Source organism: Humulus lupulus, chromosome X (assembly GCF_963169125.1).
Source record: "Humulus lupulus chromosome X, drHumLupu1.1, whole genome shotgun sequence".
Taxonomy (NCBI): Eukaryota; Viridiplantae; Streptophyta; class Magnoliopsida; order Rosales; family Cannabaceae; genus Humulus; species Humulus lupulus.
This window is the reverse complement of record NC_084802.1, coordinates 7,627,455-7,649,264: the sequence shown is the minus strand read 5'-3', so window position 1 is coordinate 7,649,264 and position 21,810 is coordinate 7,627,455. Positions and strand designations below refer to the sequence as shown.

Genomic DNA, 21,810 nt, shown 5'->3' with positions numbered 1-21,810 from the left:
TGTATATGTTGAATACATGTTGAGGATTATCTGATGGAATACGTGCGTATTGAAATATTTGCCTGTTATTATTGTTTGAATTGTTTATGATGTTTTCTTCCTGGGCCTTGGCTCACGGGTGCTACGTGGTGCAGGTAAAGGCAAGGGCAAAATAGATCAGCCCTGATTGGAAAGCTCAGTGAGCTGAATGTACATAGCCAGGTGCTCGGCCGCCACAGTTGAGATCTAAGCAAGGACATGGAACCTAAAGACTGTCTGTTTTGCCTTAGTATGGCTAGTTGATATTCATGTATTTTTGGGAGTCTGTAAACTTGTTCCATTTTTGTTTTCATATGGGATCCCATGTTTACTACAGTTTAAATATATGAAATGAGTCTTTTGAGACCGAAACCTTTTTAACCATAGCTCTTACACGTTAGGTGACACGTTTTGAAAATATTGACTTGGTTAGCAAGTCTTGCACCTTTATAAGTACACAGTGTAACGGTCTTGGCTATCCAAGGCGTTACAAACACATTCATTTGTATCATGGCCGTAATCATTATGATAACGACATAATTTGGTGGTATCTCTCTTCAAAATATCTTTTCGAATCGAAGCGGTTTTTTATAAGGCACACTAGAACTCGTGGCCTGATACATCTCTCCTCGAGACTCGATAAGGGCAGTGTAGTTAGTGAACCGTGGTTCGTAACGATTGCCCTTGGCGCATTTATTTTTAGAGGTGGAAGGCTCATTATTCGGCCGCTTCCCCCCATTCTTGCCATTGCCATTGCCGTTCCCGTTGCCTTTGCCATTGCTGTTGGGTTTTGACCCATTGGCGGCTTTGGCAGGCTCAGCAGTCCCCTTATCCTTGCCTGGGGGCTTTCCTTCGCTGGCGATGGTGTCCTCGAGCTTAATGTACCGATCAGCTCGATCCAAGAATTCTTGGGTAGTCCTAACTCCGTGCTTCCTGAGGCTACTCCACAAAGGCGTGCAATGCCTAACTCCTGCAGTTAGGGCCATCATCTTGCCCTCATCTCCCATTATTTTGGCTCCAGCTGCTGCTCTCATGAAGCGCTGGACGTAATCCTTCAGTGGCTCTCCTTCTTGCTGGCGTATCTCGACCAGCTGATTCGCCTCAGTTGGGTGCACACGACCCGCATAGAATTGTCCGTAAAATTCTTTTACGAACATCTCCCAAGAAACAATAATTGCATAAGGGAATTTGAAATACCACTCCTGTGCAGCATCAGAAAGTGTTGCAGGAAAGATCCTGCACCGAGCGTCTTCAAACACTTTCTGAATGTCCATTTGTATCTCAAATTTGTTGACGTGAGATACTGGGTCACCATACCTGTCAAAGTTCGGAAGCGTGGGCATCTTAAACTTGCTAGGAGTTTCTACCATAGCTATCCTTTGAATGAAAGGAGTGCCTCTTCTCCTGTCGTACTTGATATGAGACGTTCTTCCCCCGACCAGCTGTTGTACAGCCTGGTTCAGGGCATCTATTTGGGCTTGCATGGCTTCGGGAATCGTCGGGGCCTCTGGTGCTGGGGGAACATACTCGTCGTGCCGTTCCCGGTGATCGTTGAGTACGTCTCTTAAGTCCTCGTCTCTTCGCCGCTGCTCGCTAGCTCCGAGTCGATTAAAGACATTATTTTTCCTAGGTTGCCCCCCAGCATCACGTCTCTCGGGTTGGTCTTCTCTAGGTGGTGGGCTTCTGCCCCCACCTCTATCTTCATTTCTCCGGCTGGCATTCCCTCTGCCTGAGTCGGCCTCGTTGTAACCAGGGCCATCTCTGAACCTCGACTGGCTATGGTGGGATCGACTGTTCCCTCGGTTGCCTCCTCGGGCTGGAACTTCCCGAGCGTTAGAGGGTGGCCTGCGTTGGTCGGTAGGTCCCCGTGCATTGTCATGTCGTGGGGGGCCCCGGACCGCAGAGCTTATCTCTGAGTTCCTTCTGTTACCAGAAGGACGCTGCCCTCTGCTCGGTGGGTTCGGCTCTTTGCCCCTATGGCGTCTAGGACTGCGGGGCTGCTAGCCGGCCCTATTCTGCCTTGGCTGCGGTGGAATGTCACCACCAACCTGGGATGGAGGCTGCGCTTCAGGATCCCTTAGCGGGACATCGTCCTGAGGCATTGGTGGCTGCTCGGGCCTCTGGGGGCTCGAGGGCTGGATCGGCGGGCTAGGGTTGGGACCCCTTTGGGGTGGCCTATTTGAAGGTTGATCAAGCTGTGAGGCAGGTGCAGCCTGATTCCTAGCCAACTGTAGGGCTGCTTCGAGGGCTGCCATGGCCTCCCTCTGACGGCGGTCCATCTCTGCCTGTCTCTCACTCAACTCCTGGCACTGTCGCTCAATTTCTTATTGCTGTCGCGCCATAATCTCAGCAGCACTTTCCTGGCTGGCCCTCAGATTGGCCAGTTCATCCTGCAATACCCCCAGGGTATTCCTCAGCGTCTCGGAATCCAGTTCTTCCTCATCGAATTCCAAATGTGGCTCATCTTCAGTCACATTTGGAGGAGGAGGCGGTTGAGATGGTGCAGCGCTAGTCGCCTGTCCAATCTTCTTTGTCATTTTCGCCATTACTATATCAACGATTTTGTATCAAGCTCTCAATAAAAGCACTAGAATGTTGACCCTGATTTTGGTCAACTGACACGGAGTCAAAATGCTTGATGTGGACAGATATGTTGGAATGAATATAATGACAAAAACTATAAAGCACACAAGAATTTATAGTGGTTCGACCCCAGAAACTGGTAATAACCTACGTCCACTTGAGTTATTATTGATATTAGATCTTGAAGGAGTGATCAAAGAACTAGGGTTCTCTGAGTTTCACCAACCTCTCAAGAACAAACAATATATCGTAATGTATTAGCTCTAATTCTCTCGTAAATCAATACTCTCAAGTAATCAAAAAGCCCAAAAAAAATGTCCTCTCCCTTGATCTACCCATTTCTTGTTTATAGGCTCAAGGAGGGTTACAGGAATTTGTTACAGATATTATTTCCTAAATAATCGGATACTCAAGAAATCATGGGAGACAATCTCGGATATGATCATAACTGCACAAGATTTTCTCCAAATATAGTGAGTATACGACCAAGCTAGTCGTGCATAACATTTGAGCATTGCGCCATGGAAATCTTTCTGGTCGATGGTCGAACAAGACTTCCGCCGGGTGTCAGCCACGTGTACTAAACGCCTGCCATGTCACCCATGCCTGTTTTTTGGATAACACTCTCCAAAAACAAAGTTCACCCTACAACAAAGTTCACTTTTTGTTAAATATTATTTACGCTTCATAAAAACACTTAAGAATAATGCAAAACTTTGGAAAAAGATAAATAAAGAAATAAATAGATTCAATGCTCAACTATTAAAAAAAATCATCCTAAGTCAATTTCATCACCTATAATAAACCAAAACTTCTATACCTTATAATTAATATAGAATCTGAAACATGAATTAAAAATTGTATCTTCAATCTGAATAAACATACCAATATCTTAAACAAAGTCCTTAAGCAACCAAATATCTAAATATGAAAACAAATATCAGAAACAAAGTACCCAACCAGCCAAACATCTAAATTTGAGTACAGGAACAAAGAATCAGATTCACTAATGCATTAAACTTATCAAATTAATCTACATCCTAAATTTGAATATCAATATCGAGAACAAAGTACATAAAAAAAACTCCATATATGAATATAACATCAAAGTATCAATTTATTTATGATAGCACAAGAAACAAGCAACGAGACAACAAGAACTTCAATGAGATTATACATTAAAATATCTAGGTTTCAAAAATCAAACAAAACTTTTACATCTTCGTAATGAAAGAATAATGCACAAAGAAAACAACACAAAATTTAGTAAAAATAACTTGCGCAATTACAGAGCAAAAATAGCACAAAAACAGAGAATTGAATCATCAATCATTCATATTATAAACTAAATTAAGACACCATATAAAAAATAACTAGAACACTTACAGAGCAAAAATAGCACAAAAATCAGTGCATTGAATCATCAATACTTCATATTATAAAAACAATTACGACACCATATAAAAAAAATACAAATAATATACTATGCAATCTATCAATATAAAAAAATATATAAACAATATACTATGAAATTCGAAAACCTAAAATCCAAAAATTCATAGCCTCCAAGAAATCCAAAACCCTCAATCCAAACAAAGCAATCCAAAACAGATATTATTAACTACACATATTCCAAACAATAAACAGAGAAAAAATTACTTACAGAGAACAGAGGGCCTCAAGATCAAAGATGGCTTACTAAGAGAACAAAGGGTCACAAGCATATACAACACATGATAGAGGCTTAGTCATGGACGCAGTGGCTTAGGTTGAACAACGACAATTTGGGTTCAAGACCGGAGATGAGGCGCCTGGGTTAAAGACTATAAATGAAGACATTCAAGTTCAATAACAGAAACAAGGCGTTTGGGTTCAAGAAAACAGGTGAAGGCATCTTGGTTCAACAATGGAGAAGAAGGCATTTGGGTTCATCCATGGAGATGAAGGGTCTTGGCTATTCTCAGCCATGGGCTCGGAGAAGAGAGAAGAGAGAGGCGGGGCTCGGAGAAGAGAGAAAAGAAAGGCAGGGCTCGGGGTAGGGCTTGGAGAAGAGAGAAGAGATAGGCAGTGCTCAGAGAAGAGAGAAGAAAGGCGACTGAGTGTTTGGAAGAATGGAGATGAGTTGACAGATAAGTTAGGTTTAGGGTTATAAGTATATAATTATATTAAGTAATAAATTTATTTATGTTTTTATTATATTATATATGTATTGATAAAATGTGTAAATTATAAAATAACTATATATGGTCACACACTAGGATAATGTTGTACACATCATCATTAATTTTAATAAAATTTTAAAAATAAAAATAAAAATTGGAGAGAAAAATAAGCTCCAAAAGCTAAAAAATTTCCCTCCAATATATACGTAGGTAAAACTCTTTACCTACCAATTTTATTGGTAGCGAAAAATAAATCTGATATAGTTTATATATTTTGCAATATTTACCTATGAATAGTTCATACCATTAAATATTGGTAGGTAAAATCCTCTTTACCTACAAATAAATATAAGTAGGTAAGAAATTGGTAGGTAAATATTAGATTTCTTGTAGTGTTCACAGTCGAATTCCCTTGAGTTAACGCAATGAATTCATCCACCCTTGTGGCTAGAATCGCAGAGTTGTAGTATTTCTTATGGAATACTTGGATAAAATCTTCCCAAGTCATGACATTGACATCTCGAGTCTACTTCACTATATCCCACCAGATGTGGGCGTCTTTCTTGAGTAAGCTTGAGGCGCATGAGATTCGATCCTCATTTCCTAAGCGCATATGTTCCAATATGGATTCTACCAAACGAAGTCATTCTTCGGCTTCTTTCTTGTCCTCTTTCCTGTTTGATTTCTTGTTTGTTTAGTCTTCCAGATCTTCTTAGTTTCTGCTCCATTTTCTTTTCTATTTCCCCCGAAAGAGAAATATGTAAAGACAAACAAACAAAAATTATAACCTAGCATTTTGTACTACTCTCTATTAGGTCCATCTATCTATTAAAATTATCATATTACAATTAAGTCCAACTTGGGTAAATGGGCATTAACAATTGAATCTTCCATGGAAGAGAGCTGGATTCAGTATATCGTACCCACTACTAAGGCCCCCTAACTTCCACTTGAACCCAAAAAACAGGAATTTCAACCCTTGCCTTATTAATTGTTATTCATTTTAATTAGATCCAATCTAATAATGCAAAGCAAATGAGCCTTCACAAATGAGCTAACCCATAAGAGAAAAATTTTAAACTTACACTTTCAATTGAATCCAAAATTCTTAACATTTACTAACAATGTAAATAAAAGAAAAGAAATAACATGTTTTATTAAAATAAGAAATTAATTACAAACTAGTGAAAATTTTCTAAAAAGAATAACATAAAATAAAACTTAATGATGTGTCCTTATATTCCTCTAATCCTCCACATCAGATCCTTTTTTTAGCATATCCTGAGTGAAGTCCTCATAATCCTCTTGGGTGTAGATAAATCTTGAAGTGAAAGAAACTTGACTTAGAAATTCTTCCCTAAGGTTGTCTGGTAATTGATGAACCATTTCTCCTATTTCTCCATTTGGTAGGATTATATCTTCAAATATTTTAAAATTCCGTGCAAACCTATCCATAAATGTATCATACTTATCTTCAATAGGTACAGTATGATCAAACAAAACCTCATTCCATGCTATCTACAAGCTTGGCTCTGCTAATGGTAATTGAAGTGCATAAGGACTAAAAAAATTTCATGCAATTTATTCTTAAAAATACTCTTTCGAACTCTGATACATCTTCAGGGTCTTTGATTCTCCTTATCGCCTTAACCTTCTTAATAATGTTAGGGTTCATGGTGCTAAGTTCTGGAAATGAGTCATAAAGAAAACCATTATTTCACATAACAAACATATTTCGTAAATCATACTTACTCGGTAGCGAGTTGGTCATTTGCAGTTGTCATGTGTATTTCGTGGGAACGTTCAGGACCAATATAGTCGTGGCTCTGGTACCACTTGTAACGCCCTAATTTCTCATAAATTATCGAGAACACATCGTTGGATCATAAACATAAACATTGCTCTTTTATTGGATGAAAATTTTAAATAAGTAAATGGATCCATAGTTTTACAAAAATAAAATAATTGTCTTTAACATACTAAAATGAGCAACATTAAATAAAACTTTAAAAGAAACATGCTTTAATAAAAATAGGCCCGCTTAATCTTCATCGACTATATTGTCCCCACGAGTACATCATGAAGTTCCTAGGTCCCACTCGCCACCGACCTTTTTATCTTTAATTGTCTGAATCAACAACATCATAACGGGTGAGCTTCTAAGCCCGGTAAGGAAAATACAAACAAGAGTCAATCATATAATCATATAATCAAACATGTCATAAATTTCACAAACGTCATAACAAAACTTATTTATACTAATCATACAACATCATAAAACCCTAGGTCATATCATAGCCTAAGTATAATCATAAATCATAATAAATCATAGTTCATAGTCATAAGTCATAGGTCATAATAACAAGTCAGATATAACAAAAAGATAAGTGCTTATACAGGGGTGACAATTAAGCCCCAGACATCAACTTAGGTCTGTCATACAATTTTAGCAACCAAGCCTACCGGACATAAGTCCGTCATACATCATTGAACACCTTAGGTCCAGACACACTTACCCCTTTATTAATGTTAGGTCATACAAAACATAAACTAGGTCATAAACTAAACTACCTAATTTTTCTTACATTTAGTGTGGAGAGAAAAAGAAAGAGAAAATATTGTTTGCTATAGAAAATGCCCAATCAACCTTAAATACAACATAAGATATTTATATTAGAGCCTTATAATAAAACTATACTTTAAGAATTTTTTAAACCTCATAAAGCATACCTTCAACCTTCGAATCAAAATGATGAAATCCCGAGTCTTCTATCTAATGTCTATCTCCAACAACAACACCAAGTTTGGATACTTGGGTAGATTTTGGCTATATATTGGCTTGATGGGGTTCAATATTTCAGCTATGATAGGTTTTAGAAATGCAATAGTGTTTAAGGAAAAATAAAGAAAATAGAAGAAAAAGATCCTGAGCACTATAATGACTGGTGTTTCGGCTATGGCTATGTAGAGTGTTTATGAAAAAATGGAGAGAGCTTTTGGGAATATGGATTTCAAAATTATGAGAGGTTTTTGAGAGCTTTTGAGTGTGAGAAAAATGGTGAAGGGTAAGTCTCTATTCATAGGCTTCAAACCCCAACTCCATCCCTTGATTTTCTCTATACTATTCAACTTAAATTTTAAAAATCAAACATTCCCTCCACTATATGGTTTTGTCCAGCCTAGTCTTACTCTCTTCTTGTTGCTACATCATCTCCAAGTATGTCACATAGTCTCCATTCGGTTCAAACTTTAGTCAAAGTCCAAACTACTATCCTATATCTCGTAACTCTGGACCCTTCTATATTAAAATTAACATAACTAGAGTTGTATAAGTCTGATTTAAACCATTTTTGTACCGTTAGAAAGATAATTCAATTATCTACAACTTTGTAGAAATACTATTTTTCCAAAATCATAATATAACTAGGTCAAAACTAGATCCGAAGTTACAACACCCTAAAGTTACGAAAACTTCATTTACTTATCTAACTCTTAGTTCAACCATCACACTACTATCTCTACTTAGTCATTTGACTACTTAAATTAAATCTTTTAAATCCTCATTTATCTAACTCTTCTGGACACGTAGTCACTTAATTTAAATATATTTTGCCTATTTTTAAAATTTAAAAAGAGTCAACTCCTTCATATTTTCGTGTCAAACCTAAGATTAAGCTATTTTGGTTTTCATTTTAATTCTAATATTTGGACTTAGTTTAATGCCACATGTTCCCATCAAATAACATGTGCACTTAATACTTAATAAAACTATATACTAATTTAATCATATGCTGAAATAATTATAATTACCCAAACTATAATTATTTCTAAGTAATAAAATCATAACTTAAATAATTTAAACTTAAAGCAATCTTTATTCTACAACTCAAATCATAACTAAATCTAACCTAAGATCATATTTAAGGAGCTTATAATAAAATAATAACCTTGATTATTATAAATAATGAATGGTGGACCCAGAAATTTTGTTCACCAGAGACAAAAATTTAAGAGGCGTAAATATAATATAATACATAAAAAAAATTAAATTGAAATTTTTAAAAAAGTATAAATATCAAAATATATATGAAAATGATTAAATTGCAAAATTTAAATGATATAAATGTCAAGATATATGCTATACCCTATTTTCGAGAATATAATATACTTGTTCAAATAGTGAACTCGGAGATATCGCAATATTAAGCTCGGAATTAAATATTATTATACCATCAATAATATTTTTATAATTACGAAGTAATAGATTATTTCAGCTCAAACGCAAGGAAACTAGCTCAAAAGAATAAGCAAAATATGTCAGCTCGAAGAATGTCGACATCAACTTGATATTTTGTTGAAAAGAAAAAGAAAAAGAAAATAATACTCAAGTAGATTATCCTATTTTTTGGGGATTTGTTTAGATATTGTATTGTTGACTAAGTCTTTTGTAATTCTAATTCAATTAAGATATTTATATAACTCCCTCCTAAAAACAAAGGGGAGAGTATCTGAAACCAGACCTATAAATAACCTGAATCGTAGTAATTTAGGGACACATGCAAATCTTGTACTCAAACTCGAAATTGTCTTCAGGCTTTAATACGGATTATCTTAATAAAAGTAACTAGTGTATTAGGTAGATTTAATTACTGAACCACGTAAAAAAAATTTGTTATTATTTTATTTTTTCAAATATTTATTTAATTTAATTGCTTTTGTCTTTAGTTGAAGAAAAGTAACAATATATATAAAAAGGACTAAATTGCAAATAATAGGTGGACAACTCCCCACCCTAAGTTGCCCACCCTACTCATAATGTGGGTCCACCATGTCATAATGACACCTAAAAAAGAGTACAAAGAATTATAAAGGGGACATAAAAAGAATGGGTAAAAGAATAGAAGAAAAGAATTGAATGTCCGAAATTTTTGGAAAATAAATGTACAATAAACTTGATAAACTTATTAAATTAGCCTCACAATATTCACATACTTTGTCATTTTAATTAGTGTATGACTAAATCGAAAGAAGGTATATACAAATAAACTTAGGAGAGGGTGCATGTATATATATAAATTATATTATCCAAAAGTTCAATAATTAGAGTTTGTAGTCAAAGCTTAGCTCAGCTCTCTAACCATGTTCAATATGCCATCATAAATACAAATACACATGTATATAGTCACATATTGCCCATAACCATTATCTTATACATATATATGTCATCAATATATTACTTATATATAAAACCCATACTATTTGTAACTTCCAATTTTTATATTTTTTTTCCTATACGGCGGCGTCTAACCAAATAAATCAATGCAAGAGCGTTAGAATTTCAACATGTATATACATTATAATTATATATACTATAATATATAAAATCATGTATCAACTTGCATATATAATTAATACATATAAATAACATCTCTATTTATATCACATCCCTTCCCTCTATCCCTTTCAATAACATTTATTCCACCAAAAAAGAAAGAAAGAAAAAAACTGCCTAACTTTTCAACCCAAAATGCCTCAATTATCCAAAACTATTTCTTCAAAGAATTTAATCACACACCATAATAACTTCATTTTCACCATCTCTCTCCTCCTCTCATCTTTTCTACCTCTAACCCTATCTTATTATTATGATCATAATAATATCAAGTGTTCATTTCCTAAGGAGTGTGATGAGGCTGAAACTAAGGGCATGTTTGTGTTTGGAAGCTCTCTGGTTGACAATGGCAACAATAACTTCTTTGAGAATAGGGCAAAAGCAGATTATTTGCCCTATGGAATTGACTTCCCAAACGGTCCCTCTGGGAGATTCACCAATGGGAAGAACATAATCGATCTGATTGGGGAACATCTTAATCTACCAACCTCCATTCCTCCTTTTAAAGACCCTTCTACTAAGGGACTCAAAGTTGTTTATGGTGTCAACCATGCTTCTGCTTCTTCTGGTATTTTGGACGACACTGGCATCATTGCTGTAAGTTTCATCTTTATTTTTATATATATATACATATATATAATGCATTCACTAAAAAAATAGTATTTTATTTTACAATGTCATTTTGGATAATTCATTTCAAAATGATCTCTGTTTGGAATTTAAACAGGGGATCGAAAATTTTTAATCAAATGTCGAGGAAATGTTAGTTTGCAAAATATTATTAAAAAAAGATTATATATATTTATATATGTATATAATGCATTCATTAGAAAAATAGTATTCTATTTTATAGTGTTATTTTGGAAAATGATATTCTTTTGATAATTTTTTGAAGAAGAATTCATGTCTGGAATATAAACAGGGTGTCGAGAATTTTCAGGTGTCTAGAAATGTTAGTTTGCAAAATAATATTAAAACAATATTATATATATTTATTTATGTATAGAATGCATTCACTAGAAAATAGTATTCTATTTTATAGTGTTATTTTGGAAAATGATATTCTTTTGATAATTTTTTGAAGAATAATTCATGTATGGAATATAGACAGGGTGTCGAGAATTTTTTATAGGTATCTAAAATTTTCTATATGATGTTGAGAGGTGTCTAGAAATGTTAGTTTGTAAAATATATTATTAAAACAAGATTATTATATAAAGTGACTATAAGAAGAATATTATTTTTCCAAACACTATTAATATGTAACTATAAGTTATCAACTAAAACATATTTGGTGTAAAAATATATCTAATGATAGTAAGTTATATTTTTTTTATTTTAATATATTTATAAGTTACCAATTTATTTTAGTGATAAGAAACTTTTTATGATATTTTTTTACAAAAAAATATGTGTTATCACTAAATATATATATAGGGGAATTTTTCTATAGGGGCTTCACTTTAAGCCCTACCGATAGGACTCTCAGTGTTTATAACCCGTGAACAGTTTTCGGCGCGATTTTTTTTTTTATGACCGTGTATATTGTAGCTATTTAGAGCATCCTGCAAATTTTTAGAAAATTCCGAATAGTTTACAGTACCGAAAACTAGGTTCAAACATGTTGTTGTACGCGTAACTAATTTTTTTTATGCGCGTTGAAAACAACATGTTTGAACCTAGTTTTCGGTACTGTAAACTATTTGAAATTTTCTGAAAATTTGCAGAATGCTCTAAATAGCTACAATATACACAGTCATAAAGAAAAGTCGCGCCGAAAACTATTAACGGGTCGAGAAACACTAAGAGCTTTACCGATAAGGCTTAAAGTGAAACCCATATAAAAAAATTGTGCTATGTATATACATATTTATTTTCTAGTGACTATATATGTTATCATATTTCTTCGTTTCTCACATTAAAGTTAGACACAAAGTGGGAAGACACCACGAGATTAGAATTAATTAAAGTCTCTTTTAACTTATCAAGTGTATTATGTATCAAACCTCACGGAAAAGATAGAAAACAATAAATATGTATGTATATTAATTAGAGAAAATATTAATTTAGCAAAAAAATATATATGTTATTTACAAAATAATATTCTTTGGGGATAATACTCACATCTTTATGAAGATTATCATAATATATTTGTGATAAAATCAAATCTAAGCTACAATTAAAAAATATAATAACAAAAATTATTTCATTTATATCACAATAAATTATAGTTTTATAACTTATATTTTTATGCGCAATTATTGATGATATATATATATACATATATTTTTTTTTAATTTCAAAATAAAGATTTTTGTACATAGTCAACTCGATAATAATATAATGAATCCCTACATATATATTCTGTTCTGTTCAAATCATGAGACTCAAACATGAATATCATATGTATCATGATATAAAGGATATATATGACCCATCCATTCTATAATACTTTTCATCATATCAACAATAATTTAATTATTTTCACAAGTTGAACAAGGATATTTATATGTATATATATATATATTATATGTATATAGCTAGAGTTATGGTTTACAATATTTATGTAACTCACAAGATGCATAGTGCTTACATGTGTATATACAATCATATTTTACATATAGTCAACAATTTTAATCCCATTATTGTACGACTAGTTAACTGAACCCTCATTTAATGTTACTTTGTAAAATGATTTTTTTTGTAAATTTTGTAGTGTCAATAAAATTAATAGGGTATCGAGTGTATTAAATTGGGTGTTTGAGAATTATCTTCCTATGTTAGTGTTTTAGTGTGTAGTTGGGTGCCATGAATTCATTCTAGATCATTTTTATCGCAAATATATCTTTATTTTATATTATTATTTTTTTTATTTAATATGGTAGATATGGCACCTTTAACATATAGTTAATGGCCATAGACAAAACATTAATAATAAGAAAAATATCATTTTATCAAACACCTCTATATATACATATTTAATATTAGATATACGTGTTAAAACTGTGCTTATTATATATACGCATATATTTATACTAGTATAAACTGACATGCCTTAGTCATGTGGCCGTAGGTAAAAGAAATATAATAGACACATATAAGTTTCTCAAGTACAGTTTTTTTACAAATAAAAATAATAAATTTCACAAAAAGACAAAATAATTAAATGAATCTCACCCATTATTCAAGGTTCTATAAATTTAATAGATATAGTTGTTACATACATGATGATGATGATGATGATGATGATGATGATGATGATGTTAACTTTTAGGGCAATGTAACCAGCTTGAGTCAACAAATGAGAGACTTTGAAGAGGTGACCTTACCAGAGTTAGAAAATGTGTTAGGTTGCAGAAGCTACGATTCACTTCCAAATTATTTGTTTGTGATCGGAGTGGGAGGAAACGACATCGTTTTCAATTACTTTCTCAGGAGAATCTATCTCACTGTTGATGCCCTAACCTTCACGGCCAGTCTCACTGCTACTCTAGCTAACTATCTCCAGGTTATAATCAATTCATTATTATATGTATATATATATCAATAAATATAAAGTACAATTCTTATAAGAGTTACCCTTTAAACTTTATTGGTAAAAATTTTAGTATTCTCCATTTATAAATAATTTTCGATAGAGAATACTAAAAAATTCTACCAATAAAACTTAAAATGAATCTCCAATACCAGAATTCTTCTAAATATATATATATATATTTTATATACATACATCTATATTTATGCTATTTTACTTTTCTTTAAATAGATAAGAAGATGTGCTACTCAGGACTTGCAAATACTATTTAGAAATCTAAATTATTATTAATGATGTGGCTTGCATGTTTATTACATTTTTTTATTATTATTAAATGTTATCATACTATATATACATATATATATATTTTGTTGGGGTGATCATACTATATTAATTAATGATTACTTTATAGGCCTAGTTTGGATCACTTCATATATGAAGAAAAATTGTGTGAGAAAAAAGAGTAGAAAAAAAAAAAAATTTAAATTTTATAAGATATCTTTAAAAAGATATTTTATCTTTTGGAAATTATATATAATTGTTTTAAATTTAATAGAATTATATGTTAAGAAAAATCAATTCTTTGTTTGAATTCAACCAACAGAAAATGAATTTTTTTTAGAATACATTATTTTTCCATCTTAAAATCTAAACTTCAAACAAAGCGGCAAAAATAATAATATAAATATTGAAATTAACTAGAAAAAATCATTCGATTCAATAATATTATATTTTTGGACATTTTTGTCATTTCATTCAAAATTATCATTATTTAACAATGAATAGCTACAAATAGAACTAGTTGTATGTATAGTAGTTGTTGACTTCAAATGTAAATAAATTGTTGAATATTAGATGTGGATCTTTCTTTATTGAAGTAAATTTTTCTACAATTAAATATTACTATGGTATATATGGAAAATACTAATTTAGCCTTCGTATTTTAATTTCTGTATTTTGTTAAATGACAATTTAGACTACGTATTTTTACAAAATGGATCAAATTTTACCATAAACCCGATTTTAGTCAAAATATTTTCAAATATAATATTTTTTTCTCAGCTCCTCGACCAACTTTCTCCGCTTCTCTAAACTCATCACATCACCAACGATGCAAAAATTAATCTTAGCCCTTGTATTTTGTTAAATGACAATTCATACCACGTGTTTTACAAAATAGATCAAATAGTATCATAAACTTGATTTCGGTCAAAATATTTTCAAATATAATGTCTTTCTCAGTTCCTCGACTATCTTCTCTGTTAGAATATATTTAGCAGATATTCTCTTATTAATTGTATATATCTTTATTTAGCTAGTCAATATTTGTTTCCATAGTTTCAGTGATCCGTTAGCTAATTTGTAGCCTAATGTTATGCTTGTATCTTTGTATATATTTCTCTGACTTGTAATGGAATTCTCACGGAATCAATTTCCTTCATGGTATCAGATACGTTTTCGATCCTATCTCTTGAATCCTAGCCGTTCATCTTCTTCTTCTTCCCTCATTCTTCTTCTCACTCTCAAACATGGCCGAAAGCACCAAATTTCACCCTACCCTCACTATCACAAATGTGAAATCTCTTGTTCCTGTCACATTAGATAACGAGCAGGCTCTATATCACTCATGGGCTGCCTTGTTTACCAACCTTACTCGGGTTCACGATCTCTACGATCATATTGTCCCACCCACAGAGGAACCTGCCATAGCAGCATACCTTGCTGCAAAATCTGCCGATCCGGCCATGTGGAAACGTCTTGACGCTGCGATTCTCCAGTGGATATATGGCACCATTTCCTCTTACCTTCTCCTTGCTATCCTACGACGTGATGACACTGTCGAGGGAGCATGGAAACGGCTCAAAGCATTATTTCAGGACAATAAGGCTTCGCGAGCAACCCACCTCGAAGAAGACTTCACCAATGCCGTTTTCGAGGAACACCATACCATCGACAACTACTGCACTTACCTTCAATCTCTGGCAGACCGGCTTGCGGATGTTGATGCCCCGGTGTCAAATGGGCGGCTCGTGTTACGTCTCACAGGTTCCTTGCCAGAGGCGTACAGTGGTACGGTTGATTTCATCCAAAATCAAGAGCCCCTACCTTCGTTCGAAAGCTGTCGATCAAGGTTGAAAATGGCAGAACGCACCATCAAAGCACGTGTCGCACGTGAATCCGGGACCCGCGGTGGCACAGCCATGGTTGCAGCAACTAGCAATGACTCCAATGACTCCTCCTCTGCTCCTAAATGCAACAACAGTAACAACAAAGGGCGCAACAACAACAAAAATAAGGGGAAAGGGAAGGGGTCCGGTCAGCAAGGTGGGGCCAGTGGTGGTCAGTCCTGTCAGCAACCACGTCCTCAAGCTCAGTCACAATGGCCACAGTGGCAGCCAAGTTGGGGAGGGTGGACCATTCCACCTTGTCCTTTCCCTGCCTATTCTTGGCAACCACGACCCAATTACACGGCCCAACGGCCATCTGCTGGGCCTGGTGTGCTTGGGCCCAGACCTCAAGCCTTCAATGTTATGACTCCATCTTCGGCTCCCTCTATTGCTAGTTACACGCCAACTGATATTGAGGCCGCTATGCATGCTCTATCTTTCTCTCAACCCGATGGAAACTACTACATGGATACCGGTGCGACATCTCACATGACGGCGGATGCAGGTATTCTCTCGTCTTATTTCAATTCAAGCACTAAAAATCACAACATTGTTGTTGGTAGTGGTCATTTAATTCCGGTTGTCGGTCACGGTAGCACTAATTTACCCCCACCTCATCCTCCTTTTGTTCTTCAAAATGTGTTACATGCTCCCAAACTCATTAAAAATCTGATCTCTGTTCGTAAATTTACCACTGACAATATGGTTTCTATTTCTTTTGACCCTTTTGGTTTTTCGGTCAATGATTTACAGAAGGGGACCAGACTTATGCGATGTGACAGTATTGGGGACTTATATCCACTCTTCTCAAATTCTCAAGCCACATCACCCAAACATTCAGCTTTTACTACTATGTCTCATGATATTTGGCATAATCGTTTAGGTCATCCTGGCGATACTATTATCAATTCTCTTCGTAGTAATAAATTTATTGAATGTAATAAGGCTTGTAAGACTTTTTGCTCATCTTGTCCTCTTGGGAAACATGCTAAACTTCCTTTTTATGATTCTTTATCATACACTTTTCTACCGTTTGATATTATTCATAGTGATCTTTGGACTTCTCCAATTGCTAGCTCTTCTGGGCACCGTTATTATGTTCTTTTTCTTGATGACTATAGCAAATTTCTTTGGACTTTTCCTATTGCAAAGAAATCACAGGTCAAACAGTTATTCATGTCTTTCCATGCTTTAGTCAAAACTCAATTTGAACGTACTATAAAGTCTTTTCAATGTGACAATGGCACGGAATATATTAATGGCACTCTTGAGCAGTTCTTTGATCGTCATGGCTTAGTCTTTCGTCTTTCTTGTCCTCACACATCGTCCCAAAATGGTAAAGCCGAAAGACACATCAAATCCATCAATAATATCATTCGGACCATTCTAGCTCATGCTTCTATGCCACCGTCCTTTTGGCATCATGCTCTATCTATGGCGACATATCTTCTAAATATTCTTCCTTCTAAGGTCTTAGATTATTTGTCACCCACACAAATCCTTTATCAAAGTGACCCTTCTTACTCGGATTTGCGTGTTTTTGGTTGTTTATGTTTTCCATTGTTTCCCTCAACTACTATAAACAAATTGCAGGAACGATCTTCCCCTTGTGCCTATCTTCGTCCGGCTCCAAACCATCATGGCTCAAAATGCTATGATATGTCTAGTGGAAAGATAATAATTTGTCGTCATGTACGTTTTGTTGAAACCGAATTCCATTTTCGAAACTCCACAAAACCACTCCTACAAATTTTGATTTTTTGAGTGATAATATTGATCCATCAATCATGAATGTTATTTCTCAGAATTTAGCACCACAAAATCCACAGCCTGACCCAACCCAACGGCCAAACTCTCCACCTATTCCTCACACTGGGCCGCGGTCTCACACGGGCCCAGCCACCCCTACTTCTTCTGCTGCTCAGTCCCGGCCCACTCCTCATGTAGCCCCGACGCTACAGCAGCCCCCTCCAGCTTCTTCCCCTATCTTGGACTCGCCCACCTCACGTGGCCCAGTCCCTAGCCCAAATTCATCACCTACATCCTTCTCAGCACCACACTCCTTTCCTAGGCCCAATAACCCCATGCTCCACCGCATGACAACTCGTGCTACCAATGGCATTTTTAAGCCAAATCCTAAGTACTCAACCAATTGTCACGCGACCACCACTAAGGCTATTTCTCCTATTCCAAAAAATCCCATTAGTGCGCTCCGTGATCCAAATTGGAATTGGGCAATGCTGGATGAATTTAATGCTTTAATTGATAATAAGACTTGGGAATTAATGCCTAGGCCACCAGATGTGAATGTTATTCGTTCTATGTGGATTTTGCGCCATAAATATAAATCTGATGGTTCTTTTGAGCGTTATAAGGCTCGTCTTGTAGGTGATGGAAAAACACAGGAGCAAGGTGTTGATTGTGATGAGACGTTTAGCCCCGTGGTTAAACCTGCTACCATACGAGCAGTTCTCAGTATTGCTGTCTCTAAATCTTGGCCTATCCATCAAATGGATGTCAAGAATGCTTTTTTACATGGTCATCTCAATGAAACAGTTTATATGCATCAGCCCATGGGTTTTCGAGACAAAACTCATCCTAATCATGTTTGCCTCTTAAAGAAATCTTTATATGGTTTGAAACAGGCTCCTCGCGCTTGGTATCAAAGGTTTGCTGATTTTGTTGCTACCATTGGGTTCTCTCACAGTAAGTCAGATCACTCTTTATTTATTTACAAGAATGGTTCTGACACTGCTTACATACTGTTGTATGTGGATGACATTATACTTACGGCTTCATCTGATCGTCTTCGTAAGTATTTTATGGCTCTCTTGGGTTCTGAGTTTGCTATGAAGGACTTAGGTCCTCTGAGTTTCTTTTTGGGTATTGCTGTTACTCATCATGCCCATGGTCTATTTTTATCTCAGAAACAATATGCTGCAAAAATTATTGAACGTGCCGGCATGTCTCACTGCAGTTCATGTCCTACTCCCGTTGACACTAAGTCCAAGCTTAGTGCCACCAGCGATGCTCTTTTTGATGATCCAACTAAATACCGAAGTCTTGCCGGTGCTCTTCAATATCTTACTTTCACTCGGCCTGATATATCTTATGTCGTGCAGCAGATTTGTCTTCATATGCATGCTCCGACAAATGAGCATATGAGTGCTCTCAAGCGTATCATACGCTACCTTCAGGGTACTTTATCCCATGGTTTGCATTTGTACAAATCCACCGTTGATCGACTAATCTCTTATACAGATGCTGATTGGGGTGGGTGTCCTGACACCTGTCGTTCCACTTCTGGGTATTGTGTATTCCTCGGGGATAATCTGGTCTCTTGGTCTTCCAAACGACAGCCTACTCTCTCCCGCAGCAGTGCAGAGGCGGAATACAGGGGTGTGGCTAATGTTGTTTCTGATTCCTGCTGGATCAGAAACCTGCTTCTAGAGTTGCATTGTCCCATTCAAAAGGCTACTCTAGTTTACTGTGACAATGTGAGTGCAATATACTTATCCGGCAATCCTGTTCAACATCAACGCACTAAACACATTGAGATGGACATTCACTTCGTTCATGAGAAAGTGGCTCGTGGCGAAGTTCGTGTGCTTCATGTGCCGTCCCGTTATCAAATTGCTGATATTTTTACAAAAGGGCTTCCGCGCGTTCTATTTAATGATTTCAGGGACAGTCTAAGCATACGAGAGCCTCCCGCTTCGACTGATGGGGTGTGTTAGAATATATTTAGCAGATATTCTCTTATTAATTGTATATATCTTTATTTAGCTAGTCAATATTTGTTTCCATAGTTTCAGTGATCCGTTAGCTAATTTGTAGCCTAACGTTATGCTTGTATCTTTGTATATATTTCTCTGACTTGTAATGGAATTCTCACGGAATCAATTTCCTTCATTCTCCGCTTCTCTGAACTCATCACGTCACCAATGACGCAAAAATAGATCTTATAATTGAAACTATTTTTTGAATTTTTGGTACTATTTTGGTCCATTTTGTAAAACACAGAATCTGAATTGTTATTCAACAAAATATTTTATTGTTGCGCATTATAAAATATTTTAGTACTAATGACTTTATTGTGAATTAATAATAATGCAGAAGCTGTACAGTTTAGGAGGAAGGAAATTTGTATTAACAGCAGTATATCCATTGGGAAACAATCCAATGATAGAGCTAAACATGCCTAATTGTGCCACTTGCCTTAGTCTTCTGAACCAAGCAGCTCAGCTCTACAACACCAACTTGGTCTCATTAGTGGAACGTTTAAGAACCCAAATGCCTGGCTCTCATTTTGTTATCATCAATACATATAACATTGTCACTGAAATCTTATCCAATCCTGCTCCCAAAGGTACCACATATATATACATATATAAATTAATAGAGAAATAATTTGTGAAAATAGAATGTTATTTTACAAAATGATCTTCTTTTAATAATTTTTGTTAATGGCCTATAGACAGGACGTCGAGAAAATTTTCAATAGGGTGTCGAGTGTGTCTGAAAAATTATTTTGTAAAGAATCATTAAACAAAACTATTGTGCAATTTGTTATATATAAAGGAAGAATAATTAAAATAAATAATTTTATAATATCACTTTGTAAAATGACTTTTTTTTGATAATTTTTTAAAATAATTTTTGTTTTGGAATCCATATAAGTAATGTCATTTCAAAACAAGTCTATTGTGCATAATACTCCATAAAATGGAATGACTACTTTATCAAATACCCATATATATCTGTATATATATATATATATATTAATGCCAAAGGTTTTGATGATAATTTTACAATATTCTATAGAGAACTCTCTCCAATAAAATTCCATATTGATGTTAAAAAAGATATTGTTAATTATATGACTTTTTCTTGAATATTAGGATATGTGATTCAACTATATAATAAAACTTATTCTAAGCTATACTTGCATTATTTTTACAGGATTTACAAACACAATCAGTAGTTGTTGCCAAGTGTTGCCCAGGACTCAAGGTTCTCATCATTATCATTTTCATTCAATAATTACTGATATCATTTTTTTTATTAAACCCTAATAATTTTCTCAATTGGAAAATATTTTTGATAAGTTAATTGTGATTAATATATATGTATATAATTTGCAGGTGGAATAAATGGAGTTGTGTGTGAAAGAGGTGGGGAAACATGTGAAGATAGGAGTAAGTATGTGTACTTTGATGCCTTGCATCCAACAGAGGCTGTAAATGTTCTCATTGCAAATCAGGCCTATGCTTCTCATAACAAATATATGGTTTTTCCCATTAATGTCCAACAACTCACTCAACTTTAACATACTTATTATAATGCTTATTCAACCAACTGTATAATAAATATATTGTGATGTAAAACCATATAGGTTTTCCTATAATTTATACAAAGTTGTTTCTGATTACTTGAGCTCATACTTGACATGCAATGTTTCTAAAAGCTATAAATACATATACATAAGAAAAATAATCGGTGAAAATAGATTATTTTATCGTATTCTTTAATATTTTTTATAAAATGACATTTCAGTTAAGATATTTGAAATTTTCGATTAACTGTTTAGATTTTTCGATAAATGTGAAATTTTTTTGACAGAATGTTGAGGGGTTTTGAAAGAGTTTAGAAAGTTATTTTATAAAAAAATATCAAAACAAAACTATCATGAAATAAGCTTATTTTTCCAATCACCTTTATAAAATATAATTGACACTTTTATGATTTAAAAACTTACTATATATGTGTAAACTTTTTTAAACCTTCTCCAAGAAAATGATTAATTATTCTGTTATGGATTCGAAATAATTTTATATTTACAAAAGTGAATTATGTTGTCTATCTTTTAGTAATAAATACTTTAATGATAATTACATTGTTTAATAAAGTAAATACTGATTGATAATCATAATATTAATTAATTATTACATA

At 34.3% G+C, this 21,810-nt stretch overlaps 1 protein-coding gene across 1 annotated transcript; it reads left to right on the top strand.

Moving 5' to 3' along the window:
• Positions 1 to 10,232: 10,232 nt before the first annotated feature.
• On the top strand, positions 10,233 to 21,287 carry LOC133803308 (GDSL esterase/lipase At1g29670-like). Its single transcript, XM_062241303.1, has 5 exons — positions 10,233 to 10,752; positions 13,430 to 13,663; positions 19,975 to 20,227; positions 20,821 to 20,871; positions 21,003 to 21,287. Exons 1-5 carry the CDS (start codon positions 10,291 to 10,293, stop codon positions 21,185 to 21,187), a joined length of 1,185 nt encoding a protein of 394 aa, XP_062097287.1. The 5' UTR covers positions 10,233 to 10,290; the 3' UTR covers positions 21,188 to 21,287.
• The last annotated feature ends 523 nt before the right edge of the window (positions 21,288 to 21,810 follow it).

Excerpts from the sequence above, each read along its gene's own strand:
- LOC133803308 (XM_062241303.1), top strand. The coding sequence starts at position 10,291 with ATGCCTCAATTATCCAAAACTATTTCTTCAAAGAATTTAATCACACAC. Across the intron at positions 13,664-19,974 it reads CTCTAGCTAACTATCTCCAG|AAGCTGTACAGTTTAGGAGG; the intron begins GTTATAATCAAT and ends ATAATAATGCAG. Across the intron at positions 20,228-20,820 it reads ATCCAATCCTGCTCCCAAAG|GATTTACAAACACAATCAGT; the intron begins GTACCACATATA and ends TTATTTTTACAG.